We start from the raw sequence: 14516 nt of genomic DNA, 5'->3' as shown, positions 1-14516 counted from the left end.
GATGAATGAGGATTTATCTGGAAGAAATACTAGAGCATCATTCCAAATTTCACGTGAACTTTAATAAAACAATCATCATATATCTGACTTGGTAATTAAAGTGTTTCCATCTAGAGCATAGAAGTGTCTCATCCTCGCTAGAAAAGGGAGAAAGAGAGCTGAGAGGGGGATTTTCATTTCAGCTGATTTTCTTTTCATTTGCTGTAAGGCCTTTCTAAATGTTTGGCCACTTGTAGGTCTTTGCAAAAACACTGTTACCTTTCCCATTGTATCTAGATGTGACAAGTTTATATGGAAAGATCTTATAGAATGGTCCTGTTATAGGACATAATGTACATATTTTGTTTTTTTCTGCTCACCATTCATTCCTTGAGCTATTCTCTAATCTTCCTCGATCTGGTGGGCTGCTAATCTGGAGATCCCAAGATCCTTACAGCTGTCATTAGCACCTAAAAAAAGGTGTCAGTTTTCCTGTGACTAGAGGGATGGGCACATCTCCTTAAGAAGTCAAGTAGCCCTGGCCTGTATGGCTCATACACTGAAAGATTTCCAGTTCAGTTCAATTAGGTTAGATTCTGGTCAGGGCACATGCCCAGGTTTCAGGCTCAATCCCCAGTAAGGGGTGTGCAGAAAGCAGCTAATCATTGATCTCTCTCTCTCTCTCTCTCTCTCTCCTCTCTTCTCTGTTCTCCTCTCTTGCTCTCTCTCTCTCTCTCTCAAAAAAAAAAAAAAAGAAGAAAGAAAGAAAGAAAGAAAGAAAGAAAGAAAGAAAGAAAGAAAGAAAGAAAAGAAAACAAAACAAAAAACCAAAACCAAAACCAAGTCTTCTTTATTTCTGGTGCAAAACCACCCACGTAACATATATGACCCAGTGCAAAGTTAAATGCAGTTTGCCAGCCCAGAAAGTGGACCCTGATCTGTGCTCAGCTCCCTAAGCACAGGTGCTCATAAACAGGTCAGGGCAGGAAAATATTTGTAAAATATAAAGCAGAAGGTTTATATGTAAAATATTAAAAGTTTCTATAAGTTAATATTAAAAAGATAAAAATCCAATAAAAAAATAGGCAAATAATTTGAACAGACAATTCATGAGAGATAGTTTTCAATGATCATATGAAAGGTACTTAACCTTATCAATAATATATCATATTGGTTTATTAGATAGGCAAAAGTTAAAGTTTGACCATTCTCAGGTCTGGTGAGGAAGCAGTGTTGGGTACAACCTATTTAAAGGCCAATAGATGATACCTATCAAAATTAAAAGTGCTCACATTCTTTCACCCAGCAATTCCTCTTCTAGAAAGTCATCTTACAGAGACACAGTGAATGCTTAAAAATCTGTTTATTCCGCCCGGCTGGTGTTGCTCAGTGGTTGAGCGTCGACCTATGAACGAAGAGGTCACGGGTTTGATTCATTGGCATAAGCCTGGGTTGCAGGCTCTATCCCCAGTGTGGGGTGTGCATGAGGCAGCTGATCAGTGATTCTCTATCATCATTGATGTTTCTATCTCTCGCTCCCTTCCTCTCTGAAATCAATGAAAAAATATTTTTTAAAAATCTGTTCATTCCATCTTTGTGGTAAATCATCTAATTGTTCAACAATAGGGTACTGGTTGGATAAATTGTGGAATAACCATGTAATCCATATTGTATAATATATGAAAATAATGAATTAGCTCTGTATGTGCTGATATGGAAAAAGAAGTTCCTGCATACACTGAGGAGTAAGCAAAGCAAGCTGAAGTACAGAACAGATAGTAAGATCCCATTGTTTTGAGAATAAAGTGTGCTCAAAGGTCACATGACATCACCTTCTGGGTGGATCTCAACCAATACTAAATCACTTTTTATTTTTTAAAAAATTTATTTAATGATATTAGAGAGGGAGAGAAGAATGGGGGAAGAGCAAGAGAGAGACATTGATTTATTGTTCCACTTTATTTATGCATACGTTGGCTGACTCTTGTATGTGCCTTGACCTGGAGGAACCCCAACCTTGGCTATGGGACGATGCTCTAACCAACTGAGCTACCTGACTAGGGCCACTCAATTATTTTTCTTTAGAGTATTTATGTTTGTTGGACATTATCTCTTTTTATTATCTGAAGAAAGCTCCATGTGTACAAGAACTTTATTCATTCAGTGCTTTATCCTCAGTTTCTAAAACATTTTAGGTGTTGGATAATTATTAATTTAAAAAGTGAATGGGGCCCTGGCTGGTTTGGCTGAGTGGATGGAGCGTTGGCCTGCGGACTGAGGGGTCCTGGGTTCGATTCCTGTCGGGGGCACCTGCCGGGGTTGTGGGCTTGATCCCCAGTGGGGTGTGCAGGAGGCAGCCAATCCGAGATTCTCTCTCATCATTGATGTTTCTGTCTCCCTCTCCCTCTCCCTTCCTCTCTGAAATTAATAAAAATATATTTTTAAAAAAGTGAATGGGGACTCATAAACTTATATATATTTCAAAGTTATATGTTTAAATTACCTTAATTTAAGGTAATAAAATTTCTATAATCTGACACTAAATGCTAAAATAGCCTAAAATAATTATTTGTAGCATCTTTTACCCACTGACAAAGAAGCTTTACTTACATAGTGTCATTTGGTCCCTATGAAATACATAAAAATAGAAATAAACATACATTTTCACTTCGTGGTTTGCTAAAGTCAGTCTTTCAATTGATGGTCTCTACCCAAGATGGGTTGAATTCGCGGATGCGAAGCCTGTGGATAGGCAGGAACAACTGTATTTATTTAAAAAAAAATCCGTGTATAAGCGGACCCGCACCGTTCGAATCCGTGTCGTTCAAGGGTCAACAGGACAAGTACCGACCCTTCCAAACCCCGTTCAGACCAGACCTCCGGCCTCACCCCTCCTCGGCGAACCAGACGCCCAACCCTCAGACCCAGCTCCACGCCCCGCCCAGAAGCCGCGGAGGCGGGGCTAGCTCCGCCCACGCCTGCGTCCTCTGCGTTCGGAGCCCCGCCCCTTCCGAGGAGTTTCCCAAAATTCAGCGCGGCATACCTCAGCCGCGCTAAGATGGCGACTCCCATGCATCGACTCATAGCCCGGAGACAAGCGTAAGTGAGGGCCCTTGTTGGGTGCGGGGCGGGCTGGGGGCGGGGAGAAGCGCGTCAGCCGGCGGTTGAGCGGCGTCCGGTTGCGCGGCCGGTCTCGGGTCCTCAGACGGATCGGCAGAGGGTGGATGTTTTTCTCAAACGGAGCCGCCTCGCTGCTCGGGCCGGGCATAAAGTTTTTGTCCGTGGGTTAGCGATATCGCAGGAGACGGCTGCTTAGGGTCCCCGTGGCGGGACCCGGGGGTGGGGGAGGGTTAGTCTGAAGAGAGCCTGGAGTTTGGTTTCCCGGAAGGGGACGCACAGGAGTTGGGCACGAAGTGGCTGTGCCCCTTTGCCCACCCGGCCGCCTGCCCCTTGCGTGGCCGGGGGACGCTGAAGGCCTGATCCCGCCTCCCCCTTCCCGCCGACGGAAACCTTCAGCTTCCTCTACGCGGCCTCTAGCCTCGCTGGCTTTTCCTGCCCCTTTCCTATCGCCTTCCCCAGGAACAGTCTGACGGCAACGCCGGCTTTCCTCCCAGGCTGTCTCACTTTCTGCCATTCATTCTGTTCAGCAAGTATTAATTTATTCATTACCTGTCGCTCTGTGTCAGAATTTGGGTAGAAAGCAAAAGAGGGGTTCAAGACAAACTCCGCTTTCAGGGAGCGTCCATGCTAGTGGTGGGAAGGGTCGATAAACTAAACATTTTAAGTGAATACGGGTGGTGATTAGAACTTTGAAGACAGTAACAGGTGGTGGGAGAGGGAAAGAGCCGGGGTAGGTTGGTTGCCCAGGACAGGTACTTGTGAAGAGGTGACGCTTGAACAGAGATTCCAAGTGTGAGAAAGGATTCAGTCGTGAGAGGATCTGGGGAAGGAGCATCCAGACGGTAGCATAATTGCTTTGAGATAAGAAAAGAAGTTTGTTTTTTAGAACTGAGAGATGGCCATGGTGGCAAATGAGGGGGAGAGAGTGGCACAGAGGTTTGCTTGTAGACAGTGCAGGAATCTCCCAGATAGCCCTTTTTTGCTTCTGCCAACCTGCTCACCCAAACGTTTGCCTCTTTTTCATTCGCAGCATTTCATGCCATCACCATTTTCACATCAATAATATATCACTGCCCTGTCTGGTTTGGCTCAGTGGATAGAGCGTCGGCCTGGTCCCAGGTTCGATTCCGGTCAAGGGCATGTACCTTGGTTGCGGGCACATCCCCAGTGGGAGATGTGCAGGAGGCAGCTGATCGATGTTTCTCTCTCATCGATGTTTCTAACTCTCTATCCCTCTTCCTTCCTCTCTGTAAAAAATCAATAAAATATATTTAAAAATATATATATCGCTTACATTCTGCTAGCATATACTGTATGTGTTTATATTTCTTTTTTTTCTTCTTCTTGATTTTAGATAGGGAGGAAGAGAGAGAGAGAAACATCGATGTAAGAGAGATTACATGGCTTGGTTGCCTCCAGTAAGTCCCAGACCCTGGTCCAACCTACTAGTAAAACCTAGGTATGTGCTATGATCAGGAATGAAACACATGACCTTTTGGTGCATGGGATGAGGTTCCAACCAACTGAGCCACACTGACCAGAGCTGTATTTCTTTTAATATTGATATTTTTTATTCTAAGATCCCTGTCCAGTTTCCTCTCCCCTCCATCAGATTCTGTCTGTCCTGTCAGTTAAGAAGAGTTCCTTGAGCATAAGGATAAAGACTGAGAGAGTCAGAGTACATAGTATGCTTGATGAAGGAAGGGGACTTTAAAGTCACACAGTTCTGAGATCAAGAATGGAGTGCTAATAATACTTAAAAAGCATACTAAATGATGTCACCAGGGTCCACTCTCAGGCTTGTTCTTTTGGGTGTTGGGTCCAGTCCTTTGGTATAAAGATGACTGCAGTATCTAGGGTCATGTATATCCTCTCAGCTTCAAGTTGATGGCATCTCATTGGTCTAGATTGGGTTACATGCCCAACCCTGAGCCAAGTCTATGGGATTATGAAGCTCTGATTGACTTAGACCTCATAATCTTTCGAGTACAATTGAGTGGATCTCTACAAATCAATGATCTAGTTTGAGGAATCTACCCTTCTCTCCACTTCTAAAATCAAAACAGAATTTGCCTGCTTCCAGTCTTTCAGCACCACTTCTATATTCCAGAGTTCCTCAGATTACCAGTAGCAGTCCAATAGTCTCACCTGGGAAAATCTCTGATATATCAGGGAGCATTCACCTGGTCATATAACTTAAACACATTCAAAATGGATAAGGGCTCTGTTACATACTCCTCAAATATCTTGGACTTCAGTTTTACTCTTTTTATTCTGTGTACTAGAGGCCCAGTGCACGAAATTTGTGCATGGGTGCGGTCCCTAGGCCTGGCCAGCGATTGAAGCGTGAGCGTCTGGTGTGGAAGGGCTGGTCCCACCTGACCTCTAGTCCCTGGGCAGTACCTGGGCCTCCGGGCCCCTGCCCCTCCCCCCTCTCCCTCAGCACCTGGGAGCCAGGCGGCAACCCCACCCCCCACCGCTGCCACTGGTCCCCACCTTGGCCTGGCCCCACTCGCACCCACCTTGGCCTGGCACCACCTGCTCATCTGCTCCACCTTCCCGCCAAGGTCCCGCTCTCATCAGGGCCCGCACTGCTGCCCACTGCCAGTGCCACATCACCGGTGCCCACCATGTTCTGTGCCATCCCCTGGTGGTCAGCGCATGTCATAGCAAGCAGTCAAACTCCCGGTCGAGGGGACAATTTGCATATTAGGCTTTTATTATATAGGAGGATAATAATACCTGAGTTCAGACTGAAGCAAAATAAAATAGTCCTGCTTGATCTCTAAGCCCATAATGTAATATTGGTGGCCTATTTACCTAGCACACCAAATAGTGAACCTATCCCTTTTTATATTCTTTATGATTTAAATATAACTAAGACACAAAATAAAATAATTTTTTATGTTCTTGATATTTTTTACTAGTCTCAGCTCATTTTGGCAGAGTTTCAGATATTTCTCTTATAGGTCTTTACCAATTGGCATTACTTTAAATCTATAGGTCAATTTGGAGAGAAGGGACATTGTTATAATATTGGGTCTTCCATTCTATGAACATGGTATATCCCTCTATTAGCTATTAGCTATTAGCTATTAGCTATTTATCTAAATGTCTAGTGACTAGACTCTAGTTCCTCTCCGTAATCTTTGTTTTCTGCACAAAAGTCTTACACATATTTTCTTTTATTTATTTGTAGGTATTGGGTATTTTTCAGGATATTATAAATGTCACCTTTTAAAATTTCATTTTTTGCCTGGCCGGTGTGGCTCAGTGGTTGAGTGTCGACCCATGAACCAGAAGGTCACAGTTCAATTCCTGGTTGGGGCACATGCCCAGATTGCAGGCTTGATCCCAAGTAGGGAGCGTGCAGAAAGCAGCCATTTGATGATTCTCTTTCATCATTGATGTTTCTATCTCTATCCTTCTCCCTTCCTCTCTCTGAAATCAATAAAAACCTATTTAAATAAATTTTTAACTGTTTTTATTATATAGGAACAATTCATTTTTTCGTGTTGACCTTATCTAATACACTTTGGCAAACTGAATCCTGCCTGCTGCCTATTCTTGTAGTCTTGCAAACTAAGAATGTTTGTGGTTTTTTAAATTATTTATTTATTTGAGAGAGAGAGAAAGAAAGAAAGAAAGAAAGAAAGAAAGAAAGAAACAAACAAACATTGATCTATTGTTCTACTCATTCATGCATTCATTGGTTAATGGTTGTATGTGCACTGATGAGGGATCAGACTTGCAACCTTGGTGTATCAGGATGCCACTCCAACCAACTGAGCTACATAGCCAGGGTATGAAGAATGTTACTAATATATATGATCAATTTGATGGTGGGGAATACTAACTTTGAATCTCAATTGAGTGAAACATTATCCTCCAAAAAAGAATTCCATTCTTCTCATTAGTAAACCTCTTTTATATGAAATATTTTTTATTAACAAAATATTTCCAGAAAAAAAATTTTTTTCTGTTATATAAGTATCTACATAATATCCTCACTTTTTCCCCTTAAATATGTTTTTATTGATTTTTTTTTTTTTTTTAGAGAGGGAGAGAAGATAGAAACATCTATGATAGAGAAACCTCAATCGGCTGCTTCCTGCATGCCTCCTATTGAGGATTGAGCCTGCCACCCAAGCATATACCCTGACTGGGAATTGAGCCAGCAACCTCTTGGAGCATGGGACAGTGCTCAGCCCACTGAGCCATGCTAGCCGGGGATAATATCCTCGCTTTTGCCTCTTGATCTGCAAAGTCTAAAATATTTACTGTCTGACCCTTTACGGACAGTTTGCTGACCCCAATCCAAAGCCTTGCTAAACTCATGAATTCAAACTATTAAAAATATTTTATCTGTAGATCTTTTGGATTTGCCATGTACATAATACATCATCAGTGAGGAATGATAATTTGATTTCTTCCTTTCCAATTCTTTCATCTGCTTTTCTTTGCTTGCTGCATCTTAATCTAATTTCAGGAACTGAGATTTTTCTTAGTCTCCTAGATGTCTAGAAACCGGGCTGCACTCTTTATATGGTTGGTTTATTCTTAACGGATAGACCCTCTGAGTCCTAACTGCAGATACAAACTACAGGGCTGACCACTCTGGATTTCTATCTTCTTCTGTATTTTGGCTTGGTTATTCTTTACCTTATTGTTAGTTCTCTCATGCCTCGAGCAGATTGTTTTAAATGTTTTCACTGTCTTTTCTAGTTCTGAGCCTAAGCGTTGTCTGAGTTACCTAGTCTGCCATTGCTGGAGTGGAATTGAGGAATGAAGATTTGAGCTAAATTCTGTCTTAACTTCAAGGTCCATGCTCTTAAGCACTTACTATGCTGTCTTGTGATTAAACCTAACATAAACAATTTAAAATGTAAAATGATGTTTGTTTTTATTTAAAAATAAACACCATTTTACACATTATATTGTTTATGCTTTTCAGGGCAGAATTTAAGACCTGTATTCTGATTTTTGCTCTGTAGTGAAGCAAATAAGCAACATGTAAGATGTCAGAAATGCTTGGAATTTGGACATTGGACTTACGAATGCACAGGAAAAAGGAAATACCTACATAGGCCTTCAAGAACAGCAGAACTAAAGAAAGCTTTAAAAGAAAAAGAAAACAGATTATTATTACAACAAAGGTAAGTTTACATGTGATATCTAAAGGAATATTTTTTCCCAAAGGAATCTTTTATATTTATAGACTTTATTAAGGACCTAAATGTCTCATGGTTGTTAATCAGATTTAGATTACAATATGAATGAGTGCTTATTATGTGCCAGGCACTATACTAAGCTCTTTACAAGTATTAGCATATTTAAGCATCATATCTATAACATAAAGGTAAGTAATTACTATTATTAATCCCCATTTTAAATACAAAGAAACTGAAGCATGTAGAGATTCAGTAACTTTCTCAGTGCTGTCACACAGTCAGTAAGTAGGAAAGTTAAGTGTTAAACCAACCAGTCTTTTTAGAATCCATGCTCATGATCATTTTGCTTTATTGCTTCTACCTATGACATGACAACAGAATACTATGTGATAGATTATATAAGCTGCTATAAAAAGATATCCAAGATAAGTATCCAGGATACTTATATTAAGATATAGACTAAGTAAAGAGCAGTATATATAATATGCTATCATTTATGTTAAAAAAGGAAAAAAGGAATAATTGGATTATTTGAAAATATAAATGATCGATAATTGTAGTTCCTTTCTAAAAAGACCTGAGTAGGAAGGAAACTAGAAAAATTTTATTTACTCTTTTATGCCCTTTGAATAAAGCTTTTTAAATTCCTATGAAATAAGTAAGTAGACATGCTTTAGAGAAACTGAAATAGGAAGGGGTCAGGCCAACTTAGTCCTACAAATTAGAAGCAGCGTCTTTAGGACTATTAGCTTTATAATAGTGTTATAAATATCAGGACTTTCAAGGAAGCTGCCTTCCAATTTGTGGACATGAGGCTCTTCAAGGGTTATACAGGAGTAGATAAGTAATCAGTTTCTAGATTATCAACATTCATTATACTTTTTCCAAAATGAATCTGTATGAGAACTTGTCTCCTGGTTCTCCTTTTCCACTCCCCTTCCTCAACAACCCTTCTTAATTTTGCAAAAGAATACCTCTCACCTTCTCTAATCTTAACCTTGGTGTATTGCCCTCATGTATAAAAACCTAAATGTCTTTCAAAATGCTGATATTGGAATGAAAAAGTGAATGGTCCTAATTATTGGGAGTAAATTATTCTGTAAATTTTTTTCCCAGCAAAAATGAAGTAAGACCTAATTGAATTTTCAATTTATAAGTATATTTTAATGATACATCATTGTTACGTGTAGAATATAACTTGGGAGACGTGCAAAGCTTGACTGACATTGCTACAATAAAACATTTTTCTACCTATTCAGGTTAACAAGGTTTATCAGGGTTAAATCCATACAAATTAAATATAGGAATTGAATTGAGGTTGAACCTTGTCATAGTCAAGTTTAAAAGGAAAAAAAGGACAATGTAAAAGTACCAACTGTTAAAGATAAGCTTGTACATGTGTTTTTTAAGTGAATTGTGGTAGGTATTGTGACATTTACTTTTCATTGGCTGCAATTATCAAAATCATATAATAATTTTCTTAAAATAATATATAATATGCCAGTGATTACACCCTTTGCAAATATTGAAACTTAGAATTAAAAACTATGAGGAGGAAACATAATTTTGCAAAATTATTTTATTAGGAATGTAAGCAAAATATGTTTGGAGACCTTTGTCCTAAAAAATAAAATATTTGAATAACTTCATCCCAACATTTACTTTTACTTTTTTCAAAAAAATACATATTTTATTGATTTTAGAGAAGAAGGGAGAGGGAGAGAGAGATAGAAACATCAATGATGAAAGAGAATCATTGATTGGCTGCCTCCTGCACGCCCCCTACTGGGGATCAAGCCCGCAACCCAGGCATGTGCCCTTGGCCAGAATCGAACCTGGCACCCTTCAGTCCGCAGGCAGACGCTCTATCCATTGAGCCAAACCAGCTAGGGCTACTTTTATTTTTGTTTTTCTAGTTGGATTACACAAGTATCTTGATCTTAAAAATACATAGATCTATATGAATTTTAGATATGGCTCTATTACATAAAGACTGCTGATTTTTGGTTTAATAATAAAATGATGGAAGTGTGTGAATTTCAGTGATCATGGATTCTTGTGGTGTGGTTTAATAAATGTACTTCCACTTATTTACCCTCAAAATGACAATTCAGTAATTCCATTGTGTAAAACAACTTTACATACATATCTATAATAATGAAAGCATAATATGCTAATTAGACCAGGCAGCTAAATGACCTTCCGGATGTCCTTCCGGATGACCTTCCAGACGAAACCGGGGCTGCGAGGGCTGAGGCAGCCTCCATGGCTGTGAGGGCCAAGCCCCTTGCTTGAATTTCGTGCATCGGGCCTCTAGTATATTTATATTTAAAGACTCAGGAAATAAGGATAGAAGCATTACCTAGGACAGGGGTGGGCAATCTTTTTGTGAGTGCGTGCCAAAACCAGCAAAATCTCTGACTCAAAATTCTTCTGCGTGCCAACCCTAATTTTTTGAGAACATGTTACGCCTACTTGATATCTCTTAAGGTGTATGTATGTGAAGAACCTTGAAGAAATAATAAAATTCATTCAAGCGACAAAAACACAGTATATGATGATGAAAAATACATTTATTTTTTAATGTATACATGTACACTGATAGTCCGACAGAAAACTTTATGACTCCGTTTGATATTATCAGTGGGACTTTTGCTGCTGCATCACTGATGACAGAGATTTTACATCAGGTTTATATTTTGTGACCTTCAGAGATATGCACGAGCTACTACTTTCATCCGTCAGGCTACTCCTATTATGAGACTTAACAAAATTCATCACTGAGAACAAAGATTCACAAGCATATGTGGGTGAAAGCATGGAGAGTAACGCTGTTGCAAAGTTTTTTAAACAGAAAAAATTTTCTGGAATGGCATTCCAAGTCCTCAATAGTTCGTTTTCGACACTATTGAAATTGCTCTTCCCCTCACTCGTCAATCCATGTCTATGATCTTTAAGATAACTTGTTATGTAAAATTATTTATTTATCTAAGATGCACCTACACTGAATTTATCTGAAAAATAAAAAAGTCGATATTAAGAAAAAAATTGTAAATGGAAGATTATAAGAGAGGGTTTCGCGTGCCAGCAAAAGTTACTGGCATGCCATGTTTGGCCTGCGTGCCAGGGGTTGCCCACCCCTGAGCTAGGAAATACAGAGAAGTCCTGACTATAGAAATACTAAGTTTACAAGACAATGCTATAATAATAGAAGTAATTCTGGAATTTGAAAACCTGATTTAGTATGCATGTTGTTTGGCAGAAATATAGCAGCAAGCCATTTGTATATTTCATTCAAAAATCACCAGACTTTGTTCTTGGTAAATGATGTGAAGGAACGCAGTCTTGAAGTATTAATTGTCACAGTAAATAACTGAACATTTGGGGGACATACAAAAAAGAAATGGTTATTTTAAATTAAAGGTTGCTTTTTATATGAAACTAGAGGCCCGGTGCCCAAATTGGTGCACCAGTGGGTCCCTCGGCCTGGCCTGTGGGATCAGGCCGAAACCGGCTCTCTGACATCCCCCGAGGGGTCCCGAATTGCCAGAGGACGCAGGCAGGCCAAGGGACCCCATTGGTGCACAATCGGGACCAGGGAGGGATGCAGGAGGTTGGCCAGCCGGGGAGAGACCGTGGGAGGGCTCCAGAGCATGTCCAGCCCGTCTTGCTCAGTCCCAATCGGCTGGACCCCAGCAGCAAGCTAACCTACTGGTTGGACTACTGGTCGGAGCGTCTTCCCCCTGCTGGTCAGTGCACATCATAGCAAGCGGTTGTGCGGCCTTAGCATATCATTAGCATATTACATTTTGATTGGTTGACTGGACGATTGGACACTTAGCATATTAGGCTTTTATTATATAGGATGGCCATTTATAATATTACTCTGGAAACTCAAATTATAAATTACAATTGTGCTATTATTTACTTTGTATTGTTGTTCAGGATGTAGTTGATTTAGCCATATCAACCTAAGTTCAAAACAAAAAAAAGAATCAAATTGGTACATTCAGTCATCTTTACCAACTTACCTGGCTTCTAAGATAAAGTTAATAGATAATATGTCTTGCTTCACTGCTGGTTATGTTGACTATGTACCACATACAGCCTACAACAGGAAACTTTCCATTTGGTTATAACAAGTAATACTGGACTCTGAATACATGTTATAAAAGACAAAGTGTTTCTCCAATATAGAATAGTTTTGGAGATAACAGAAGGGTTGGTCTGAGCTGTGCATAATCACTCTATTAATAGGAGTTTCTTTTTCCCATGTTTATCAGCATTGGAGAAACTAATGTAGAAAGAAAGACGAAGAAAAAAAGGTATGTGCCTTCAGGAGTATTATATAGTTAATATGTAATACTAGTTGGAGGGATAGGAAGAATGATTTTAAAATAGTAGTTAAAGATTTGAATCTGAAGTTTCTTGTTTGCAATTTTCTGATATGTTCCTCACTTTACCTATCTGGAATTTATTTCCTTTATGTCTCCTTTTTCTCTTACTTTCCAGAGTCCTTCTACCTGGAAATAGTAGATAATTTCTCCTAGCTTAGAATAGGAAATTTTATTAAACGGGTAAGAAATTATTGTCCAGCTATACCTGGTCTAAAGTAATTGAGATTATGAAACATTTGCTACTTCATGAGGTTTAAATAAAACCATTTGTTATACTGCAACTTTATTCTACTATTATTTATTTGCTGTGGCGCATAATATATTAGGTATATTATACCATCCAAGAGAGTTAAATTACTAAAGTAAATGACCTTGCTAAGGGAGGGAAGGCATTATGGTTATAATAGGTAATCCCAAAAGCATTAAATGTAGGAATAACATGCTAGCAAAGCTTCAGTTATATACATGTACAGAAATTAACATTTTATTAAATGTTGGCTGCCCATGAATATAACTACTGATTGTCTAATAGGTCTAAGAGTGTAACCAGCTCCAGTAGCAATAGCAGTGACAGTTCAGCCAGTGATTCTTCATCAGAGAGTGAAGAAACATCTACCTCATCCTCCTCTGAGGACAGTGATACTGATGAAAGCTCCTCCAGTTCATCATCTTCAGCCTCCTCCACAAGCTCTTCCTCATCCTCTGATTCAGACTCAGATTCCAGCTCTTCCAGTAGTAGCAGCACCAGCACGGATAGCAGCTCCGAAGATGAACCACCAAAAAAGAAGCAAAAGAAATAGAGTCGCTCTACCTATATTGGACTGATGGACCATAAACTTTAATCTGATTCTCAAAAGGGAATTTAGAATATGTTAAAGCCAAATAGATTAACTGGCCAAAATTTTGAGAGCTCAGAAGTTTCTAAATGTTTTACATTGTAAGAGCATAAAAAGTATTAATGAAATATATATATATACACACACACACACTTTTTTATTTTAAGAGTGAATCTTGTTTTTCTTTTTTATATTTAAAGTGTATCTCTAACACTTAATCAAAAGCTGAAATCCAGTAATTCTGTTTTTGTGGTAAAACTTATTTTTGCCCTGGCCCACATGGCTCAGTTGATTGAGTGTCATCCCATGCACCAAAAGATTGCTGCTTTGATTCCAGTCAGGGCACATACCCGGGTTGCATGCTCATTCCCTGGTGGAGGACATGCAAAGACAGCCTGTCAATGATTCACTCTCACATCAATGTTTCTCTCTCTGTCCCTCTGCCTTCCTCTCTAAAAAAAATCTTTAGAATAAAACAAAACTAAAACTTTTCTCCCTGTGAAAACAATGCTATACTTTGTTATATGTTAGTGTTATGTATGAGACATATTTTCAGGATAATGCATCAGAATATCTGGCAGTGAATTTCTGTGTGTTTTTACGTCAGATTTAATACATTGTTATTATAAGCTTAGGCGTCTTTGTTGATAAATGTGCTCTATTTTTATGTTTATGTTCAGAAAGTTATTTTGCCTTCTGTCCTAAATGAAAAGTTCAAGGAACCTATTAATATATTTCTACCTTTTTGATGGTACACGTTTCAAGTTACTGTGTTGTATCATTTATTTTCTTCTGGTTCTTAGCGTTACACTTATCTGAGGAGCATCATTCTAGAGCAGGGGTGGGCAAACTTTTTGACTCGAGGGCCACAATGGGTTCTTAAACTGGACCGGAGGGCCGGAACAAAAGCATGGATGGAGTGTTTGTGTGAACTAATATAAATTCAAAGTAAACATCATTACATAAAAGGGTACGGTCTTTTTTTTTTTTTTAGTTTTATTCATTTCAAACTG

At 39.3% G+C, this 14516-nt stretch overlaps 1 protein-coding gene across 2 annotated transcripts; it reads left to right on the top strand.

The window, feature by feature from the left end:
* The first annotated feature begins 2962 nt into the window (after positions 1–2962).
* Positions 2963–14267, top strand: ZCCHC10 (zinc finger CCHC-type containing 10). 2 transcript variants are annotated; one of them, XM_006100169.3, is made up of 4 exons: positions 2963–3078; positions 8094–8255; positions 12554–12595; positions 13200–14267. In XM_006100169.3, the coding sequence occupies exons 1-4, from the start codon at positions 3038–3040 to the stop codon at positions 13465–13467; spliced, it is 513 nt and encodes a 170-aa protein (XP_006100231.1). In that variant the 5' UTR covers positions 2963–3037; the 3' UTR covers positions 13468–14267. The 2 variants fall into 2 exon arrangements, with proteins under 2 accessions (XP_006100231.1, XP_023619562.1); XM_023763794.1 differs by lacking the exon at positions 2963–3078 and adding an exon at positions 7318–7647.
* The last annotated feature ends 249 nt before the right edge of the window (positions 14268–14516 follow it).

The sequence above is a fragment of the Myotis lucifugus genome, unplaced genomic scaffold (genome assembly GCF_000147115.1).
Source record: "Myotis lucifugus unplaced genomic scaffold, Myoluc2.0 scaffold_300, whole genome shotgun sequence".
Lineage (NCBI taxonomy): Eukaryota > Metazoa > Chordata > Mammalia > Chiroptera > Vespertilionidae > Myotis > Myotis lucifugus.
The sequence above is the reverse complement of the archived record's forward strand: the minus strand, read 5'-3'. Positions and strand labels throughout refer to the sequence as shown.

Excerpts from the sequence above, each read along its gene's own strand:
- ZCCHC10 (XM_006100169.3), top strand. The coding sequence starts at position 3,038 with ATGGCGACTCCCATGCATCGACTCATAGCCCGGAGACAAGC. Across the intron at positions 3,079-8,093 it reads CTCATAGCCCGGAGACAAGC|TGAAGCAAATAAGCAACATG; the intron begins GTAAGTGAGGGC and ends TTTGCTCTGTAG. Across the intron at positions 8,256-12,553 it reads AGATTATTATTACAACAAAG|CATTGGAGAAACTAATGTAG; the intron begins GTAAGTTTACAT and ends CATGTTTATCAG.